The 15,087-nt window shown below is 36.3% G+C and overlaps 5 protein-coding genes across 5 annotated transcripts; 4 read left to right on the forward strand and 1 right to left on the reverse strand.

Annotated features, from left to right (window-relative positions):
- Positions 1-844: 844 nt before the first annotated feature.
- LOC140873199 (UBP1-associated protein 2B-like) lies at positions 845-3,482 on the forward strand. The gene is made up of 2 exons (XM_073276220.1): positions 845-2,275; positions 3,125-3,482. The coding sequence occupies exon 1, from the start codon at positions 923-925 to the stop codon at positions 2,273-2,275; it is 1,353 nt and encodes a 450-aa protein (XP_073132321.1). The 5' UTR covers positions 845-922; the 3' UTR covers positions 3,125-3,482.
- Positions 3,483-4,916: 1,434 nt separating this feature from the next.
- On the forward strand, positions 4,917-6,773 carry LOC140873032 (uncharacterized). The gene is made up of 2 exons (XM_073275999.1): positions 4,917-5,656; positions 6,452-6,773. The coding sequence occupies exons 1-2, from the start codon at positions 4,991-4,993 to the stop codon at positions 6,605-6,607; spliced, it is 822 nt and encodes a 273-aa protein (XP_073132100.1). The 5' UTR covers positions 4,917-4,990; the 3' UTR covers positions 6,608-6,773.
- Positions 6,774-7,433: 660 nt separating this feature from the next.
- On the forward strand, positions 7,434-9,285 carry LOC140873033 (14 kDa zinc-binding protein). Its single transcript, XM_073276000.1, has 5 exons — positions 7,434-7,593; positions 7,702-7,759; positions 8,640-8,729; positions 8,890-9,007; positions 9,084-9,285. The coding sequence occupies exons 1-5, from the start codon at positions 7,460-7,462 to the stop codon at positions 9,149-9,151; spliced, it is 468 nt and encodes a 155-aa protein (XP_073132101.1). The 5' UTR covers positions 7,434-7,459; the 3' UTR covers positions 9,152-9,285.
- A 338-nt stretch (positions 9,286-9,623) lies between these two features.
- On the forward strand, positions 9,624-10,987 carry LOC140873031 (metacaspase-9). The gene is made up of 2 exons (XM_073275998.1): positions 9,624-10,240; positions 10,324-10,987. The coding sequence occupies exons 1-2, from the start codon at positions 9,898-9,900 to the stop codon at positions 10,941-10,943; spliced, it is 963 nt and encodes a 320-aa protein (XP_073132099.1). The 5' UTR covers positions 9,624-9,897; the 3' UTR covers positions 10,944-10,987.
- Positions 10,988-11,361: 374 nt separating this feature from the next.
- Positions 11,362-14,893, reverse strand: LOC140873021 (uncharacterized). Its single transcript, XM_073275984.1, has 3 exons — positions 14,436-14,893; positions 12,981-13,105; positions 11,362-11,823 (listed from the first exon to the last, which is right to left on the reverse strand). The coding sequence occupies exons 1-3, from the start codon at positions 14,824-14,826 to the stop codon at positions 11,620-11,622; spliced, it is 720 nt and encodes a 239-aa protein (XP_073132085.1). The 5' UTR covers positions 14,827-14,893; the 3' UTR covers positions 11,362-11,619.
- Between the last annotated feature and the right edge of the window lie 194 nt (positions 14,894-15,087).

Here is a 15,087-nt window from a genome sequence, read left to right on the forward strand (position 1 = left end):
ATTGAGGATTACACATTAAGATGTTCACACTTTGGTTTTTATATGGAGAAAACCGGATGGACAAAAATAGGAAGCCGAATTGAACCGAATATGATTTTTTTTTTTTTTTTTACAAATGTTAAAATCGGAGTTTATATGATTTAATTTAATAATATATATTCACGACTCGAATCGAAAAAACCGAAGTTTAATTAGATTAATAATTCTATTTAAATACATATTTTGTAAATTAAGTATATTTTTTGTTCATGTTTAGGTCTTTGTAATTTAAATAAGGGCTCATTGCATCAAAGTGTAAACAAACTTAAAAGTTATTTTAAAAATATCAATGAACTAATTAAAAAATCAAACACATTTTGTATTTACGTTATAGAAACTGATGTTCATTTATCCTATACAACATACACTTTTATGTTTTTGTTTATAAAAAAATGAGATCTAAAACAATATTAACTTTATGCGGGGTGTTTTTTGTTTTCTACGATGAATATTGATGTCATTAGCTCTTTAAAAATAATTGTTTAAATCAAAATAATTGAGAATAAAATCAAATTGAATCAAAATTGAATAATTCAAATATGAAATTATATATCTTTAAAATCGAGAAACGAAATAAATTTGTGCAACAGCGTACCATGTAAATTTAAACTCTAAACACTTAACACCCATGTAAGTTGACGTACTTGTAAGAAAAATAATAAAATCAAGGATCATTAGTTATTTCCAAATGAACACCCTAATTTTTTTTAAAAAAATAAATAAATAAAAAACACCCTAATATATATCTATACGGATATACACACACACATATATATAAATATATCCCGATATATGTACACAAAATTGATATTCGGAAAATTAGATTCTTAAACCCTAACCGGCGCTTAGTGCAGGAGAGACGGAGCTTCGACAAATTCTTCCTATGGCGAGGAAACGTAAGGCCCCATCCTCACAACAAACTCGTGAGAAAAAATCCAAGATAATTCGCGAAGAACAAGAGGAGGAATCCTCCGGTGAAGAAGAAGAAGAAGAAGAAGAGGAGGAGGAGGAAGAATCGTCCTCAGGAGAAGAAGAATCTGAATCCGAAGAAAGCGATGATGAGGATGAGGGAGAGGAAGAGGAAGAGGAAGACGATAACTCATCATCTGAGGACGAAGAAAACGACGAAGCATCGAAAAGAGCAACCGTTCGTGAGCTACTGGAACCTTTCGGAAAAGACCAAATCATAGACCTGCTTAAAGAGGCGGGCTCGAAGGACGCCTCGATTCTGGCCAAAATCATTAAAATGGCGGATTCTGACCCGATCCACCGGAAGATATTCATCCATGGGCTCGGGTATGACGCCACCTCGGTGCAGCTCGTCCAGGCCTTCAAACCATTCGGTGAAATCGAGGAGAGCAAGTTGATTGTTGATAAGAACACTGGTCGCGCGAAGGGCTACGCATTCGTGTTGTTCAAGACGAGGGCTGCTGCCAAAAAGGCTCTGAAAGTCCCGCAGAAGAAGATTGGAAGCAGGAACGTGTCCTGCCAACTGGCAGCTGTTGGCTCGACAACTCCTGCAAGTGCAACTCAGGCATCAGAAGTGGGGAAATGGAAGATTTATGTTGGAAATGTGGGGCCTACCGTGGCGCCTGAGAAGCTGAAGGCCTTCTTTCGGAGGTATGGTGAAATCGAGGACGGACCTATTGGGACGGATCCGGCCACAAATCTGTTCAAAGGCTTTGCTGTTATTACGTACAAGTCTGCCGAGGGGTACAAGAAGGTTTTGGAGGAGCCGATCAAAGTTTTTGATAATTGCCAATTGCATTGCAAGAAGTTTGTGGAAAATCATGCTAATAAAAACAATGCGGCACTGCAAAGTACCGCAAGTAATGCCAATCCTCCCGTTAGTGATCTTAGCTATGGTGGTTTAGGAATGAATCCAGGTATTTTGGGTACTAATTTGACCCCAGCTGGGTATTTGATGTCGCAAAATCCTGGGATTGGGTTGGCAGGGAATGCAATTCTGGCCGCAGGATATAATCCGGCTGGTTTAATGACATCTGGATTGAGTTCATCTTTTGGTGGGATGGGTTCGAATTATGGAATGAATAGCATGAGTCCTAGTGTGATGGGGCACTATGGATCACAAGCAACTTTTAATGGAATGGGGTCCTTCCAGAGTCCTCAAACAGGACATTCCACTGCAGGGACATCTACAACGGCTGCAGCCGATGGGAGAGATTCTGGAAATGCTAGAAAGGAACCCGGGATGACTTCTTATTTCCGACGCTAGGTAAGATGCTTACAACCGGGGAGATGAAGTTAGTTGCAAGTGGTTGTTGTTACTCGTTTCCTGGTGTGTTACTGTGTTTGTTTATTTAATATTGGTTATGGTTCTCGTATTGGTTACTTATCTCTGTGCTATATCTTTTTACTTCATTTGTTAAGTCACATGTCAGTGGCTTAATCTGTTTTTCAGTGTTGTTTTACACCATATTGTCGAGGTTCATATTGTGTTTGGGAAAATATGAATAGCGAGGTTTTCTTTGCATTGGATTGACTCTGTGAATGAAAGTTCAAAGCTTTGCAGCTTACGCCCTACCAAATGTAAAATAATGGGAGGTCAGGAGGATAGAAGCTTGAAATAAGTTCTGGGTTTTGTTATACTATATCCTAGTCCGGTTAATAGATAGTATTTGAATTGGTTTACAAGTGGTTACAAACAATTCTAGTGAAACAAAGACGAATATGGATTAGTTGCTGGCCCTCGCCTGCCTTAACCACGTTAGATTGTCATTTTGCTCAAGGTGACTCGCATTTTACAATCTACATTCTGATGATGCCAGTTTATTTATTTAGACATTGTTACGGGGCTTTGGGGTAGTTTTATGGTTCCCTCCAATTTTCCCTCAACAACAAAGTAAAATGTGTGGTTATCGATACTTAACTATGGTACTGAGTTGATGTACAAACTGGGTGTAAATAATCACGTTCGGACTACCTTGAAACATGTAAATGCATGCTGTATTCAATATTGGAATGCATGCAATACTATCTGTGATCTATGTTATTGCTGCATTGATCTTGTTCATCTAAATATCTAATAGTACATCGAGGATTCATGCTGATCTGTTTATGGCAGGTTCTTTTTCTTGTTCAGCTGTGAGTTACACCGGAAGATGTGATGTCTATGATGTCGAACCCCAGTCCCCAGGCCAACTCCAGGCATCCATGCCTGACCCAGGACAGCATAACATTTGAACCTGAACTTCATGCACCGAAAGCACCACAATTCTGACTTGGATTTTTGGTTTCTTGGTGGCACGGAATGAGCTTATGTCATTTGATTTTAGTTTGGCTCTTCTCGGTTGTGCTTAACTGTGTTTTATATCTTTTATGTGACTAAGTTATTTTAGTTGCCTATAACAGATGGCGCACGGATTATTTATATTCAAAATTTTTATTGGGCTTAATTAATTCTTAAGATTTTCTAATAAATCACTAGTAGCGTTTCTCCATTCAATTAAAGCGTTTTTAATTGATTTTATGTTGCGCATCAAAATTAAGGTTTTACATAATTTAAATTTGTTTACTAGGGTTTTTTTTTATTCCTTAAAACAAAAAAAAACCTAACAATATCGAAAAATACGAATAAAAATTCATATGATTAATATTATTGATTTTAAAATTAAAACAATAAGAACAAATAATAATATTTATCAGAATATGGAAAATCAAACGTCAATTCGAGTTGATGTTGGAGTGGTGATTTGTGCGTCGGTTCGAGGTCTTCCAATTTCATACTTAGATAAAAACGTGAGGGATTAAAGAAGACAACATCTTATTGGTTCAAAGCCGACATTTAGGAATTATTTTTCGGGCTTTTTTTTCACAAAATTTTTGAAAAAAAAACTAATAAGTATTTTCCATAAGATAAGCAGAGGCGGACCCACGTAGGGTCCAGGGGCAGGGCCCCCCTCAAATTTTTATATAAATGATTAGTATATACTTATATTATTGTTTAATAAAATAAAATATGGTATATGTCAATTTTAAGTAATATTGATGTATTATATTATAAAAAAAATATGTTTAGCAACTCATCAAATAAATGTATAATGAATTATTATGAATTGATGATAATGTTTTAACTTTTCTGGTCGTATTTTAGTTGGTATAAAATGCACATTCATGTTTGTTTTATGAATTGTATCCAATAACAGAGCCAGATTTTTATTTCTATCCAAGCAAAAATTTTCTAAGTTCTCTATTTTTATGTGTTGAGTTTTTATCTTTTTATTTTTAAAATTGTTCACGAGGGTATTGATAAAGCAAACTAAATTTAATATAGAAAAAATAGGAAAAAAAATTAGGTCACCCAAGCGACCATTCGGGCGAAACAACACATAACTCTGTCCTTAATTGCACTCCCCCTGAACAAAATTTCTGAATCCGCCCCTGTTCATAAGCTCTCTCAAACATTATCTTAAATTGATTTGATTGTGGAAAATGGCGTGTTATCTGTGGTGCAAGTAATTGCTAAGCCACAAGTGTCTTCTCAAGAGACATTGATTGTTAAAAATATTAGGAATATTTTCTATGCAAAATTATGGTCTAATGGTTTAACATTGTCCTCGTGAAAGTTAATAAGATCACACACTACTATTTATCTCTGCTGACTATTAATCTTAGGGAATTCTTTGACTTTTAAAACTTAATACTTTTGTTTCTGCAACATGATGCAAATATAGATTTGGTTAATTGTTCAAGTTTTCAAAAAAGTTGGGAAAAATAAATAAATAAATAAACTCGATTATATTACCTTCCTTACTGGACCTGAAATGACTCCACTGGGCCAAACATTATTTAAACCCTAAATGCAAAGCCCATTGCCCAATTTTCATGGGTCGATATAAGCCTTGGTATAGTAGTACATCTTTAGGGTTTACTCCATTCCTCACACACACACAGCGGCATTCTCTCTTTTCCTATCCTTTTACAACACATCATGGCTGACAGAGGTGCGGGAGACCGCGGCGGCTTTGGGCGTGGATTTGGCGGCCGTGGACGTGGTGGCGATAGGGGAGGTCGCGGACGCGGCGGCCGACGTCCCCGTCGCGAAACAGAGGAGGAGAAGTGGGTGCCGGTTACGAAGCTTGGACGCCTAGTGAAAGATGGGAAAATTAAGTCCATGGAGCAGATCTACCTGCATTCGCTTCCAATCAAGGAGTACCAAATCATCGATACTCTGGTTGGACCGTCGCTGAAAGACGAGGTGATGAAAATCATGCCGGTTCAAAAGCAAACCCGGGCTGGTCAGAGAACCAGGTTCAAGGCGTTTGTGGTGGTCGGAGATAATAACGGGCACGTCGGATTGGGGGTGAAGTGCTCGAAAGAGGTGGCTACAGCCATACGTGGAGCCATAATACTGGCTAAGCTGTCTGTGATCCCAGTTAGGAGAGGTTACTGGGGAAACAAAATCGGGAAGCCACATACTGTGCCGTGTAAGGTTACTGGTAAATGTGGGTCAGTTACTGTGCGCATGGTCCCTGCACCGCGTGGGGCTGGAATTGTCGCAGCTCGGGTGCCGAAGAAGGTGCTGCAATTCGCTGGTATTGAAGATGTATTCACTTCCTCTCGTGGATCCACCAAGACCCTTGGAAACTTTGTCAAGGTTCAACTTTTATTCTATCTATATCTAGTTTTCTACTGTCTTATATCATTTACATTTAGAATCTAATCGAATTTATGATCAATTGACATTTTTTATCTGAACTGTGTGCGTTTTACATGAGTTACATATCATCATGTTGCAGTTATATATCTTCATTTATGTCTGTTCATTTATACTTTATTATAAAATCTAGTATTCCATGGTTTTTATATTAAGTTGATTTCTTTGCTGTGTTGGGCTTTTGAAAACCCTAGCACGTGCTGAATCCAAGCGCATTTGTGTTGACTATCATTGAATTCCGGTTACCTGCTTGACATGTGAACTTTATGTGGATCACCTTTTAAGCTCTGTTTTTTGTCAGCTGATATCGTATTTGCAGGACATTTTGCTGGTTATCTTCACGTCATTCTCGTATGCTATATAGTTTCCTTTGTGTGGTTACCTAGGATCATTTTATACTTTCCCAGTGCTTGCAGTCTGTTGATAAATGCCATGTGTGCTACTGCGTCTCGAAATGACTTGTACATCTGGCTATGCCCAGACAGCTTACTAGATGATCTAAGAACTAATGAAGCATAAGAGTTGCATCTTGCCTTGGGTAAATTAGGGATGTGCTGAATATGATAATGTCTTGGAAATGTTTACTGATGTTTCGTCGAAGCCATTTATGTTATTAACCTCAATATCCATTCGATGATTTGGTTTCCATACTCATTGATTCAAATATTTATGTTATTAACCTCAATATGCATTCGAGGGGTTGGTTTCTAAGCTCATTGATTCAAATCTTTGCAGGCAACTTTTGATTGTCTGCTGAAGACATACGGGTTTTTAACTCCAGATTTCTGGAGGGAGACTCGATTCACAAAATCACCTTTCCAAGAGTACACTGATTTGTTGGCAAAGCCCACCTCCAAGATTGTCCATCTTGTAGAGGATGCAGAGGCCTAAGCTTTTGAGGGACTGAGTCGGATTTGAATTTTCGTTTAAATTTTGTTGCTTTCTGGTGTCGGAGATGTGAACTACTTTTTGTTGCCTTTGGTGAAATTTGCTTGTTATTTTATATAAAATGAAGGATAATTCGGATTTGCTCTTTAATTTAAATGTTTTTTTCTTTTCAACCGAATAACATTGCATGATGAAATTTCATTGTTTAATTTTGTATTAAAAAATTTGGACACGTAGTGCAGGTCACGTATTACTTTTTTTTTTTTTGTTTTTTTTTTTTGATGATTTTTTTTTTGTATGTTAAAACGTGTTAAATTGGTGAAAAGTTACTTATAAATATCAGCAAAAATTTTCTTTTGATGACTTCTAGAAATAATTTGATAAAAAGCAGGGTAAATAATGTCCAAAAATCTTATTCGAATTATAAGGAGGATTTGTTTAAAAAAATCGATTTTTTATATAAAAATATTATAAAGATTGATAGAAACAATGATGTTTGTTGATAACTTGATTTGTTTAATTTAGGATTTTTCTAAATAAGCGAAATCAAAGTTAGCATATTTACTTGGTTTGACTGTTTGATAAGTAATAACAATTATGATAATTGATGATAAAATATTAAAAAATGATAACATTTATAACATTTACAATATTAAATGAATAAAGAAATTGTGATGAAACCAACTGATTAAATTAAAAAAATGCGATTTTATTTTTAAAAGGACAGTCAAATCGTTTTTTTTTTAAAAGTTTTTGTTTTTGTTTTTTTAAAATGATTTGATATTTGTATTATTATTTAAAAACCCAAAGTAAATAAATGAGACGAGTAAAAGGAAAAATTACATTTGAAGTGGCATGAGCCAGCAGGAAAACCCAAGCAGCCTCCGACTGCAAATCCTCAGTTGTCATTTGGGAGCATCTCCACAAAACATGGCCGCTTCTGAGAAGGAGGCTGCTCTTGCCGCTGTCCCCTCCGATTCTCTCACCATGTCCTTCTCCTACTTCTTCTTCCTTTTCCTCCAAATCTCTGTAATATTTACATACCAATGAGTTCAGATTTATTTCCTAAACTTTTTTTTTTGGGGGTTAAAATGCAGATTTGACAAGATTATTAACAAAGAAATACCATCTAAGGTCGTATTCGAGGATGACAAGGTAGGGCTATGCTAAATATCGTTTCTTAATGAAATCCATGTCTGACTTTTACTTTTTTATTTTATGTTTTTGGCTCTTTATTATGGGTTCTTTGAGCTGTGGGATTAATGGATTGTTTGAACTTCATTGATGATCGAGTGAATTTTTTTTCAAAAGACTATTCGTATTAATAATGCAATGATATCAGGAACATCACTACTCCATATTGACAAAATATATTCTTAGTTGAAATATTGATCCTTGGAAAAGTTTTAAAATTGTTGAAATATTGTTACTCGGTCTAAAGTCTGAATTATAGTTCTTGTTATCCAACAATAATTAGCTAGCATGGATGGCCAAAGACAAATAGTTTTTGGCCGAGCTATGTGGTAAATTTTCAGAAATTATTTGAAATGGTGTTTGGATGTGAATTTGAGAAGATTATTCGAGATATAAAATTGTTGGGGGAGGAGCAATAATTCTTCTTATTGTCAATCAATGTGGGTCAATGATCGAAATGTTTTATATGATTTTAAAGATCTGTGTTGTGGCGTCATCATCAGGTATAACTTATATTGATTGTAGCAGTAGACGGTAGCACAATAACAAAATGATGATGGGTAATATGAAACCTTTTTCTTTCTGAGAAAACAGATAGAACAAGGTGAGATTGTGTTAGTAATTTAGTGCCAAACAGTTGATTTCAAATGTGAAGTAATATGATTGAAGATTTTGACAAACATCTGCTCCATAAGAACGCCCCTTTGTAGTTAAATAATAACATCTGTAGTGTATCTCAGTAAGCCCCATCCTATAATTTTTGCCTCCTAGTTTATAAGTATTTCTGTGCTGATATACCATCAATCCGAGAGCTCTAATTTGCTGTTCGGCTACTTTGCAGGTTCTTGCTTTCAGGGACATAAATCCCCAAGCTCCCACACACATACTGCTTATTCCTAAAGTAAGGGATGGCTTGACAGGGATTTCCAAGGTATTTTCTGCCACTGCCTTTGTATGATTATGTCTGTCATTTGGATTGGAATAAAATGTAGTTGACTCAAAAACTTGAACTTGGCCTTTTTGAGGCTTTAATATTGTGGCCTGTTTCTCGTGTTTTTATGCTGCTTGTGGTTTATATGTTCCATATATAGGCTGAGGAGAAGCATTGTGAGATTCTTGGCCGACTTCTATACACTGCAAAGCTTGTTGCGAAACAAGAAGGGCTTGACGATGGATTCAGGCTCGTGATCAACGATGGCCCCAACGGATGTATGATTGATTTATTGGTTTCTGTTCATTCAATTGTCCAGCCATCGGTAATCTTGAATTTGACATTGTTTTGCAGGTCAATCTGTGTATCACCTTCACATCCACCTAATTGGCGGGCGTCAAATGAACTGGCCGCCTGGCTAAAGCACGATGATCATTGATCTATATGTTGTAACCGCTAAATGTCGACTCAGCTGTGCTTGATTGAAGTTGTATGTTTGGAACTTGAATGATTCATTATATTTAAGATAGCCTCGTCCATATGGCGTTACATTAAATCTGTCCATGTTATTTGAATATATAATATAATTTTGTCCTTTTTGGGAGAATTGAAACTTTTCTTTATTTGACCCGATTTTATACCCATGGTATTTTATGCCGTAAAGGAACTGAATACCAAATCTCGGACAACCCAATCCAATCCTTTTTCTGTTCCTCGGAAATTCAGGAATGTGATTTCACTTAAAGAAGTTGGCATGTTTTTCATTGTTCAAAAGAACCAACCTATATACCATACGATTTCATAGATTAAATTGTTGGGGATGACTTGATGTAATTTAAAGAGGTGAAACTACTCGTATCAGAATGACAATCTTGTTCATAAAAAATTACAAGAAGCCTTCAATTAATTATACAAGTTTTCAATATCGAATTAGTGAAAGAGAAGACGTGAAAGATCCAAAAGACTTGTATGGGATCGTTGGTACTCAAGCAAGAAGATTACTTGAAAGCAAGGACTGGAGGACAACATTCAAAATGAATGTCCTTCCTTGCAAGAAGAGTACTCCTGTTTATATAAAATGCCATAAGCTTGAAACTCCAAATGCATAAAAAACAAAGCCCAAAAAGACTTCTCACAACCACCAAGTTGAAACCAAGATTGCCACAAGATGGAAAAGGCTCAGAAAATGGCTCTTCTTGTGGGGTGTAACTATCCTAACACCCCATATGAGTTGCGTGGATGCCACAATGATGTTTTGGCCATGCACGAGGTACTCGTAGACCGTTTCGGGTTTGACCCAGTTAGGGTTGATCTTTTAATCGATAAGCCTGGTAGCTCGATCATGCCCACAGGAGCCAACATCAAGAAAGCGCTCGAGAAAATGATTGGCCAAGCTAAACCAGGAGATGTCTTGTTCTTCCACTTTTCCGGCCATGGAACACTAATCAAACCACACTTTTCATGTAAGAAAGAAGAAGCAATCGTCCCCTGTGATTTCAATCTTGTTACCAGTAAGTGAGTCTAAATTGAACAAAATCAAGTGCTACACGATGAACCATCAATATCGATCAAGAATTTTTCTGTCCTTTTGCAGATGTAGACTTCCGGGAGCTGGTCAACCATGTACCCGAACGAGCAACGTTCACCTTCCTCTCAGACTCCTGCCACAGTGGGGGACTCATTGACAAAGAAACCGAACAAATCGGCCCCTCTAGCATCCACGGGAAGGACATCTTTGGCTCGTCGTTGGACGTTGCTGGCAACTCTCACAAGCCAAAAACAATCCCAATCCAATCAATAATCGAACACCTAACATCTATGACAAAAATAAACACCTCAGACATCGCCACACACTTGGTGGAATTGTTTGGATCGGATGCTAGTCTCCCGTTTCGTATACCCCCTCACAAGCACGGCTCCATTGCCAAGGCATTGAAACCAGATGAAGGGATTTTACTTAGCGGTTGTCAAGCGGATGAGACGTCTGCAGATGTGGAGATCACTGAGAATGGAAGAATGGGTTATGGTGCTTTTAGCCATGCTATAGAAATGGTTCTGAAGGAGAATTTGAGCCCTTTAAGCAACAGGCAAGTTGTGTTGCTGGCAAGAAATACTCTGAAGATGCAGCATTTTAATAAGCAACATCCTTGCTTGTATTGCAATGATGAAAATGCAGATGCAATATTCTTGTCACAAGCTGATCACCAGCCGTAGTACAGTATTGTTAATCTTAATGGTAATATATTGTATTCTTTACTTGTACCATTGTCCAGGCACTTTACTTATCTACAAAAACTAGCCCTTTATTATTTCCTTTAAATCTTTATAATTTAATTTCTAAAAACTGATAAATATTTGTTTGATATTTACAAGTCTGAGGCTTCAAACTTTTTTCTGTCTTAATTAATTGATTGTTGAGATCAATAGATATCATTATTTGATTTATTTTAAACACTCTTCATCTTACAAGTTTTCTCTCATTTTCTGATATCACTTGTACTGATATTGAAAAATAGTAATGAAGTTTAGATAGTGTTAAGATAAGATTTAAATGAAACGACTGAGGGTGGTTTTTTTCACCTAATAAAATGGAGAGAGAGATGAAATCAAACTGATAAAACATGGAGTGCAAACAATCCCCAGTAATTGTTGTATAATAATATGGACGCAAACACAAGGGTTCAACATCTATATTTCTTTTCGAATTATAAGTACTGAATCTGTAGATATTAACAACCTTACCAAACAAAACAAATCCGTGTCGACAAACCACTATGCCTTCTATACAGATCAGATCATCGTCCGGTCTACTCAGTTTTGGGTCGTTCTGAATCGTTCACAGAAGAAACAACTCCATATAAATCGGCTAACATGAAATGAGCGAAAAACGCTATAGGTCTTTCCAAACATTGAAATCAGAAGTAGAGCTATTATAATTTATAACACTATCCTGGCATCCCAAGAAGAATGTGGATTGCGTATTGTCTATGTTCACCAAAGCATGTGCAGTGCCGCTAGGACTTGCAGCAACAGCAACTTCATTTGCACCAATGGTCACCTCTGAGTATCCTCTTGAGACCGCACCGTTTTCCAGCTGCAGGATTTGAACGAGTTTCATGGAGTTGCAAACTTGTGAGAAAGAAATGAGAGGAAAAATTGGATGATCATATATTCTTTTCGACCTAATTTATTATAGAAAAAGAGAAGAAATATGGTTTTTAAGGTACATACGTCTCTTGCAGCTAGGCACAAGGCGAGGAGTGGGCCTCGTGACCCTCGTCAAACAATACTGAGGCATATGTTCTAGAATCTAGATATACGTAGAAAATTCTATTGTATTGCGTGTAAAATGTGTTCAATAAACTACCAAACAACAATTAAAACAAATATTAATTAGTGGAGTAGCAAATTCTATTGTATATCATATAAAGCGCTTAAGAAGCAACAATTGAATGATGTTCACAGTCTACACACATGCTTCAGTAAAATGTTTTGCCCAATGCCAGTGCCTCTCAGTTTTATTAACTATAGGAAGCAATGCCTCTCAGAAGTCCAAAACAAAATAGGTAGAAGAAATTTAAACTCTCCTCTGGATATATAAAAATTTACTGACAACGATAATCTTGAAAGGCCTTTCAGTACACAACTTCCAAATTGGAAATAATATACATCTCTTCTAAATTGAATTAAAGATCTTATTCTCAGTTCTATTTATAATGATTAAAAATTCAAATAGCCCTTGCTTTCATCAAGCGATCTAGCACTAAATTTGGTGATATGATGTATTTCAATAGAGAACGTTTTAAGGCGACAGGCATCATCTAACATTTGGGTCCATTGCCAACAGTACTTTCTACACAAATACACTGACCCAAGAAATGAGAATCACCTTAAACAATGAGATAGTCTCCTCTTACATACAATAAAACCTATTCCATCCAAAAAATGGCAGATATGTTGATAGAATATAAAAAGTACCACTCATATCTTTCTAACATGTCCTATGTTGTATCTATTCAGCTGATCAAACTTAGAAAACCTAAATAACTTTTATACGAGGAAAACACTAGAAGTCCTCCCACTGCTTTCTTTATCCTCCTATTCCCTCTCTTCAATCATTGATTAGCAGTCTAATTGATCAATGATTGAAGATTATAAAGATACAAAATTGCTGGGGATGTCTGCAAATCATTTTGAAATATTGCTAGCGGGTATTGCTGCTATTGCTAAAAAGAGAGAAAGAAAGAATACCCTGAACACCGTCTTAGCTCCCCATATCACAAATGTTTCGTTACAAGTATGGTGCCTATGGTTTCCCCTCATACCTCCAGGTCGGATCTCACCAACATGAATTGAAACACAAGAAAGAGCTCCACCTGCAAATTAACATTCCATTGTTATAAAATTATTAAGATGTACCACCTGAGGGAACAGCAATATTACCAATACACGTAGGCACCAATTTTTCTATCCAGTGACACCGACAGCAGCAAAAATTATAAATTTTAGCATGTGCTCTTATATGCATTTTAATGAAAATATCCTCCGCAGATCGAGAAATACGTTAAGATATATTTAGAACAATTACAGCTTCTTTGTTCAAGGTAATTCAGCACAACTCACCATGTTTGCGTATAATGATGTACGTGAATGAAATCTTGATGTCATGACAATTTTTAATATGCTTGAACTTTTTTTTCACTTTGATACCACTGGGGAGGAATGGAATGTCTTCGCTTACCATACACTCTAAATAACATGTTCCAAGCTGGCATTTATGTCTGAGTATTTTAAAAAAATGTCATGCAGTTGGGAAAAGTCTAATTCCTAACTTGTCTTGTCATTCACTGGAAACATTCTTCAACCAAATATTCGAAGGGTAAAAACTAGATTGCTTGAATGAACCAATAATCTTCTTATTTTCAAAATAAAACCAATACTACCATCTCATTTTCATTATCATTCTTCATATCTCCAAGCATAATCGTTACTTTATTCAACTTCTCATGAATTTCTACAAATATTATATTATTACTAATATATTACTCAAATGTATGATTACTCGCATAAACATCGCGTCAAATATAATTTGATAATATTCATTGGACAAATCTTATATGAAATTGTTTCCTCAAAAGTTGAATCTGAATGTACCATTTTTCCAAATAGAATCATCCTCGCAATAACATTTTTCCAAACTATTGGCTCGAGTCTCAAAACATTTTTTTCAAAAAAATAAAAACTAAAGTGGAACTTAGCATGGCGCAAATGTACAGTTCCTAGCCACAAGAGCATTAACAAGATCAATATTTTGTCTATCATGTGAACATAGAGCAGTCTCGACAAATAAAAGATCAAAGACCTTCTCCCAAAAAAAAAAAAACGAAGATCAAAGGCGCAGCCTTTTCCCGTTCCGTTAGCTACACAAACAAGGTCAAATTCTTCAACAACCAGTAACAGCAGCACACTGCTCTTAAAGTGAAGGCATGGAACAGAGGGGCACAACCGCGACCAATTTTAATGTGTAGTTTTTATGTATAAACTCTCACTAATATTCCTAGTGGCCGCACCTTCATAGCATTTTCATCTTATTTAGTAGGCCCCAAGTACGAATAAGTAACTCAGGAAAACAAACTATGAGGTGCATAAAAAATGTAGCTTTTAAAGACTAAAGGAAAGAAAACATAGAGGCGAGCTGGAGAAAACCTGGAGCAGCAGCATCTAATGCAAGAGATACAGGGTTAATCAACCATCCACGCTTATCCTTCATAACAATAGAAGAAAAAGAAGAGAACTTCACAATATTGGCACCAGAATCCTTAAAATAACCACCATTTTTCTCATTCACAGTCAGCCCATTTCCCGCATACGAAGATTGGTGTAAAGAACTGGCGGAATGGTGCTGGATTCTGAGAGAAACCCATGTGAGGAGAAGAAAAATGGAGAGGAGAAAAGGGAACGCGTGGGGTTTCTTCAGGAAGAATTTGAGTGAGGCCAAAAGGGTCGTAGCTGTTTGTGGGGTCTGGGATTGGAATTGGGGGATTGGCTCAGAGATTGGGAGTTGATTCGAGTAAGATGTCCTTCTGGGATTCGCCATTTCTTCATCAAATCCAAGATATCTTTTTGCCGTGGATCTCTATTTTTGCATGATTCTCCCGACACTGGGATTTTATGCTACAGTTGATTTGGTTCTTTTATTTGGTTTTAAAGGAAATAAAGCAAAAATGGTGGGGTGAAGTGCAATTTCCTTTGTTAGTATATTGGATAAACATTAGATTTTTAAAATTTTAAAAAATTCAAAAAGATTGGTTAACAAAAAAACTAGGCCAGTCTCATTTTTCAAATTTTGCATATCTAT

The sequence above is a fragment of the Henckelia pumila genome, unplaced genomic scaffold (genome assembly GCF_033568475.1).
Source record: "Henckelia pumila isolate YLH828 unplaced genomic scaffold, ASM3356847v2 CTG_525:::fragment_3, whole genome shotgun sequence".
NCBI classification, from domain to species: domain Eukaryota; kingdom Viridiplantae; phylum Streptophyta; class Magnoliopsida; order Lamiales; family Gesneriaceae; genus Henckelia; species Henckelia pumila.

Coding starts and splice junctions, on each gene's coding strand:
- LOC140873199 (XM_073276220.1), top strand. CDS start 923: ATGGCGAGGAAACGTAAGGCCCCATCCTCACAACAAACTCGTGAGAAA.
- LOC140873032 (XM_073275999.1), top strand. CDS start 4,991: ATGGCTGACAGAGGTGCGGGAGACCGCGGCGGCTTTGGGCGTGGATTT. Junction 5,657..6,451: donor CCCTTGGAAACTTTGTCAAG/GTTCAACTTTTA, acceptor AAATCTTTGCAG/GCAACTTTTGATTGTCTGCT.
- LOC140873033 (XM_073276000.1), top strand. CDS start 7,460: ATGAGCCAGCAGGAAAACCCAAGCAGCCTCCGACTGCAAATCCTCAGT. Junction 7,760..8,639: donor TCGTATTCGAGGATGACAAG/GTAGGGCTATGC, acceptor GCTACTTTGCAG/GTTCTTGCTTTCAGGGACAT. Junction 9,008..9,083: donor CAACGATGGCCCCAACGGAT/GTATGATTGATT, acceptor ATTGTTTTGCAG/GTCAATCTGTGTATCACCTT.
- LOC140873031 (XM_073275998.1), top strand. CDS start 9,898: ATGGAAAAGGCTCAGAAAATGGCTCTTCTTGTGGGGTGTAACTATCCT. Junction 10,241..10,323: donor TGATTTCAATCTTGTTACCA/GTAAGTGAGTCT, acceptor GTCCTTTTGCAG/ATGTAGACTTCCGGGAGCTG.
- LOC140873021 (XM_073275984.1), bottom strand. CDS start 14,826: ATGGCGAATCCCAGAAGGACATCTTACTCGAATCAACTCCCAATCTCT. Junction 13,106..14,435: donor ATTAGATGCTGCTGCTCCAG/GTTTTCTCCAGC, acceptor GTTAATTTGCAG/GTGGAGCTCTTTCTTGTGTT. Junction 11,824..12,980: donor GAGCTAAGACGGTGTTCAGG/GTATTCTTTCTT, acceptor CAAATCCTGCAG/CTGGAAAACGGTGCGGTCTC.